This window comes from Phytophthora infestans, genomic scaffold (genome assembly GCF_000142945.1).
Source record: "Phytophthora infestans T30-4 supercont1.61 genomic scaffold, whole genome shotgun sequence".
In the NCBI taxonomy this organism is placed as follows: Eukaryota; Oomycota; class Peronosporomycetes; order Peronosporales; family Peronosporaceae; genus Phytophthora; species Phytophthora infestans.
The window spans coordinates 1-5,845 of NW_003303698.1; the positions used below are offsets into that span (position 1 = coordinate 1).

Sequence of the window (5,845 nt, forward strand, 5' to 3'; positions counted from 1 at the left end):
GTGAGCCATTGTAATTCCCTTTCAAAGTGATAGACGCCAGTGCGGTATATGTCTACAAAATCAGCAGATTGTGTTGATTTTACGAAAATGTTAGTTTTTTGTATGGAGTGCAATTTACTTGACCTACTATAGGAAGCAAAAAGGTTAAGGAGGAAGCTAGACATGAACAGTGATGAAGAAGATGGGAAAGTTGTTACCGCTTGTCTTGTCTTACATAACTTTGCGATAGCTTTCGAGAGAAACGCCGTGCCGGGGCTGAAAGCTTTTGTGCGCGGCGAGATAGACAACAGTACGTAAGATGGTATGGATCGACACGACGACGACAGCAACCGAGCCCCAGCAGCCTCTCAGGTTGACGAAGGCTCAGCGGGAGAGCTACAAGCTGATCGTCAGTTCCGCAGTAAAATCATTAGTATCAAAGTAACGTTAGGCATAGTTTAATACTTCGACACATAAAACAAAGTCTTACCGAGCAAAATTGATGAAATTGTAGACATCACAATCTTCGTCACTCTGTCTGCAACGCTGTCCGCAATGCATCTAGCTTAGACTTCATTTCCCCTACCCGACTTCCCATCTCAACCCGGTTCTGGCGTTCATTAGCCAAATTCGTATTAACAGCGGCTAACTCACTTGGCGGTGTACAAGAGTCGACACCGACGTTGCTAAGGACGACAGATCAAGATCCTTCTTAGCTCGTTTGGCAGGCGCGGCCCTAGTAGGTGAGAAATCGGAAGGTCGTTCTCCGCCTTGCGCAGCGCTGTCGCTATCGGAGGTGGCATCGCATTCTATCGCCACGATTCAAAGTGTTGTAAGATTCTCCTCACCGTCAGCAATAACATTTCCGTTTAGACAGCTGAAAGTCTCAAGCTCATCAGCAACGTCTCCCAGGATACACAATATCATTATCAACGTTGCTGCCGCTTTGTGTATCTTTTCACATTAGTTTCTACTCAACAGTTGAAAAGGGTCAGCATACAATAAAATAACAGCTTGGGCGGTAGAATTACCTACTTTATATTTGAGCAGTTAGTGTCTTTAGACGACTGCGACATAAATACCAGTATCGAGCGGTGCTAAGGCTTGAGGTAACAATCTCCCAATTTGATTTTTCATCATCTGTTTGCTTTGGGTAATAAACGAAGCAAGAATGTCCTGGGCTTGAAACCGAAGCTCTAACAGTTCGACAGTCTACAAATATGTAATTAGCCAATAAATCTTTTAATTTTTTGTGATATATTATGGCTTTGTCCAGTTTGAGGTGCGTTTTTTTTGGCGACCTGAGCGGACTTCCGAGTCTCTGGACATACTTCTACTGCACATAATACCAGAGTAACGCACGAGATGATTTTTTTAATCAAATTTGAGGAGCATCGAGCACCACAACCAAGTACCTTATTTACTCGCTGACTCTCCGCGGTGTATGGGGCGGTACGAGCGTGTACACGCATCAAATATTGCCCCGGTGGCCCGGCGGTCTCAACCCTCACCAATTGATTGTAAGCCGCTGCATACCTGGAACATAACAATGTGCATCACGAAAACAGTATTACAGGTTAGTGGTAGTGCTTCTAAGTCAGGGCTGTGGAAGCTAAAATTACTGAGAGACTTTCCGAGACCTGGACGGGCGCGAGCAGTGCTCTGACGCAGCTTGAAGATTCCAAAAGGGTCTAAACGAAACTCTTTGTAGTTGTGTCACCAGCAACACCTTCGTGGAACACTTTGTAAGGGTCTGTGAGGCAATTGCACATGCTTTACCGCCAAACTGTGCTATGAATGTGAAACGGAAGCCCTCTGTGCTGTTGCTAATATCACGTGCGCGGCCACTAATTATTTGCCCTTTCGGAATTGATATCATCTTTTAGTTATTCTGAAGCCGTCTGGTATTCTGAAGTTATTTTTACTTGCTTTCAAATGAAATAGCCCATCATTTTGGCGATATTTGTATGCACTAAAAATGGCAACCCATCATCATAAATGTGGAAAAGAGTCATTCCCACAGTATTTAGAAAAAAATGTTTGTCGAAATTCATCTGCATATATTGTAATCGAGGTGGCCACGAGGCTACACCAGTAAGCAATGAGTTTTATTTGCGTTGGTAAATCCGGCCAAATTTGAGTGTACAGCTACGGGCGCAGTTGAACAAAATGCAGCATCTGTGCCAGAATTGCAGTTTCAGAAGGGCAAGTCTGTCCGCTTTACGGTAAATAAGCATGGATCACGGGTTTATGAACTCGCATTATCATAATTCCACCGCCTGCTACTTTTAAATCCAGCAAATCTAATCTCCTTTTTGACTAAACCACTGCACATCACAATAGATCAAAGGGGTGAAATTAAAAGGTCGGTCAGTGTCGGGCAATCCAGGACAACAGATTTGCAGCTACAGTGCTGCATGAATAATTCAAACATCGAGTAGGTGCTGGACGAGCTGGCTGATGATTGTTCTGGGTCCGGCTTATCGCGGTTAAGGGAATAGCTTGTCTGGCTATCGCTGATTCTCATTATGCTGGTCGTAGCCGGACGAACTGCAATGTTCTCTTTTCTGACACCATTACCAATTTCGCTGCCCAGTAGAACATGACTGAACCAAGGAGCACAATCCAGACAACAGTGGAAGCCTGCTCAGCGGCAACCCCGGCGCTGAGCGCTCGCGAGGATGCCACTGTAGGCAGCACGCAGGGCCAAGCCACCGAAAGCAGCACCGGTGATAGGTGCAACGGGCGGGATTGACGACACACCGAATACAGCCACGTCTGGTCCTAGAAAGGGTGGAAAGAAGGCAAAGAGAGCGGCACGTGTGACGGCCAGGAAGGTGAACGCAGTTCTGGAGTGGAGCGACACGATGGTGCGCGACTTGACGACTCTCCGCTACGAAACTCACGCCGAGCGCTTCAGCAAGGCCAAAGACAATGCTACTATGAAGGCGCCTGGCTGTTTCTGGCAGCAGGGCTTTTATCGATAGCCAGAAGATGCCCATTTCATCAGACCCGTGCAAGAATAAGGTAAAAAGAACGCAAAGTTACATAGTACCACAAGTTTCCTAACGAAATGAATAATGTTATGTTAGGTAGCTGAAATGAGTAAAACGTAAGTGGGAAGACTACACGGTGCATGCTGGTGCCACGGGCAACTCCGAGAACGAAGTGCACGAACCTCCTGGGTTAGATCTGATGCAGGAGATATCCGGCCACCTAGCTTACTCTCTCTGATGCTGGGCTGCTTACGCCGTTGTCTTGGAAGGCAAGCCGTAAGTTGCGCGGCACCAGGCAGGAAACAACTATGCGAACCGACGCAGTCAGGGTACGTTCTTCAAGCAGTCTCATTACGATCTAAAATATTTTGTAGTAGTCCGAACGCACCCTCAATCGACATGCGTGTTGATGCTAAGTTGAAGCTGAACTTAGCTAGAACATTTGTGAGCCGACCTATTTTGTTCTTTTCCCTGTAGGATGTCATTAATGAGATAAATTCACCATAGCTAGAATAAGCTAGAACATGATGCTCGCGGGGTAAGCTTTTGTCAACTCTGCCAAATCTTGAGCGTTGCAAAACCTTGGCGACACCCCAAGAACCTGAGCGGGTGTCAAAAAGTATTAAAAATATTCATGGTCTTCGGTGACATACACGGCTTGCATATTGACATAGGGGTATCCTATTAAAAACGTTTGTCAGTTTTAGTGAAGGGGGATAAGAAAACAAAGAAACATATTCTTAAACAAATGACATCAAAACTAATATCTTATCGATTCTACCAGCTTTCAAAATTGCTGCGGTATGTTGATTGCGATTAGAGTGCCGTCCATAACAACACAGCAACATGAAAACCCACGCATTTGCCAAAATTCATCTTTAATCCGGTCCCAATCCTTATAGATTCTGAGGCACGTTGTTATGCGTTAGCCCCCATTGTTGCCAGAGCATTAACTTGACAATACGCCGTGGCTTTGAGACGCCAAACACCTGAGCTGAGCCTCTGTAGCCTCCAGTAGAACCTAAGTGAAACAACGCTACAGCTCTTTCGATGAGATATCTCCTCGTGCCCGAAGAATATAAATTTGCATTCTGGTCTATTTTCTGATCCACAACATTTCTTTTTTGGAAAATTCCTTTAGCCAATCGAAAGGGCATAAACAACAGTTAAAAAAACGCTAATAATACTTGTGAACTAGCTGAAAACGAGCGAAATGAAGGTCGTAGCTATGCTAAAAGGGTCACTTTTTTTTCGGTGACACGAAATGGGACACAGGGTGGCTGATATTGCACAAAGCCTTAGCGTGGCAGCTTATGACATCGAGCCAAAAGAAAACAGAATCTGTACCTTGGTCTTGTCACTTTCCGATTTTTAAAGGCCGTAGACGTTTGTACGAGCTGTGCAGATGCCGCGGTGAAAAGCGTCAAACGTCGGTGGTGTGTGGAGCACGTAATATGCCATTGTGCTTATCGGCCCGTCGAAATTCCTTCATTGAACAGCACGCGAGCACAAAAACTTGAAGAAAGGCCACCCCTCCATAGGGTTTTCGATTGTTTTTGCCTTCGGATATCGTTGCACATACATGTACAAGTGTGATATAGAAATGTATAATTATTTTTAACCTATTCTTCCGGGTACAAAGAGATAGCTGATATTCTCGAAACACATATCTATCCCAACATAACCGGGTGTATGGCCGAGCGCCAGCTTTGCTGTGGCTGTTGCGGCCATCACAGTGATTGATCACATTCAAGTGAGTATCCGAGACAAGGACCAGCGGACATACTTGTATACAATGTACACACGCGACATGTCACGATTGCCCTTGCGCAGCATAGGCTGAATGAAGTTGGAGCCCAATCACAATTCTAGATGCCAAATGAAATGCCAAACCGGTCGCACTATTTCTGCCACATCATATTTCGTACGCAATCGGCACGCGCACGCCGCGTGCCAAGCAGTAGACGACCAGCGACGTAGACAGCGAAGTAAAACCACAACAGTAGTATTATGGTTCAGCACGCGCAAACGCCCTTCTAATGCAACATCCCGTTATATCGTTTCAATGGTACTTGACCTGTGCATTCGATTGGATGGACTTAATGCAACACAGCACGACCGTTCAATGTCAAAAGAGGATCCGAAGCGCGTGGATATAAGACGCCTTCTTTGGTCGAGTAGTCCTTAGTAGCAAGGCTTGAAGCGGTGATTCATGCAACTAATAAGAAGCACTGCATCAATCACACCACCAATGCTTCGATTCACAGAGCTGTTATCTTCTACCGTAGATGCGACAGCCCCCCCCCCCTCCATACACAGCCGTACCGTGGGAAGGTATCGACAACCATATAAAAGGCATCCGGAGCTCTCAAATATGTGTTGGCCTTTGTCGCGATATTTCACCTCGCTCAACGGATAAAAGGTACTCTGGGAATAACATGCTGATATATTTTAGAGATAATGGAAAAGTGATGTTATTTTCTATGATGATTTAGCTAGACACGCTGTAGCTTATGAACTAAGTAAACACATAGATAACATAGCATAAATCTAATTCGAGGTCGTGTATCTACCAGGCTGACGTTGGAACTTGAATTAATGCGATAAACGAATGCCGTTGCTATCTTTATTCGGCCCTAGCTTAAAAAGGAAAAATACTACTGAACCCTCACTAAAATGTCACAAAGGGTGAGAAGTTCTCCCAGATGGCGGTCCAAAGTGAAGTTCTACCACAATCCAACGATTGCATTGATTGTCGCAGTTGCTTGGACCTGGTGTGACGAGGCTACACCGAACATATCTTCTGTATGCTGTCGAATAGATTGGCTATAGCATCATCTAGTTGCACCTTAACCTCCATGTTCTCGTGA

General features: G+C 45.3%; 1 protein-coding gene across 1 annotated transcript; it reads left to right on the plus strand.

The window, feature by feature from the left end:
• Positions 1-2,578: 2,578 nt before the first annotated feature.
• On the plus strand, positions 2,579-2,966 carry PITG_17849 (uncharacterized protein; the record flags this gene model as incomplete). Its single annotated transcript, XM_002896345.1, has 2 exons — positions 2,579-2,708; positions 2,752-2,966. Coding segments are annotated over 2 exons (345 nt in total), but the record flags the coding sequence as incomplete, so codon positions are not given.
• Between the last annotated feature and the right edge of the window lie 2,879 nt (positions 2,967-5,845).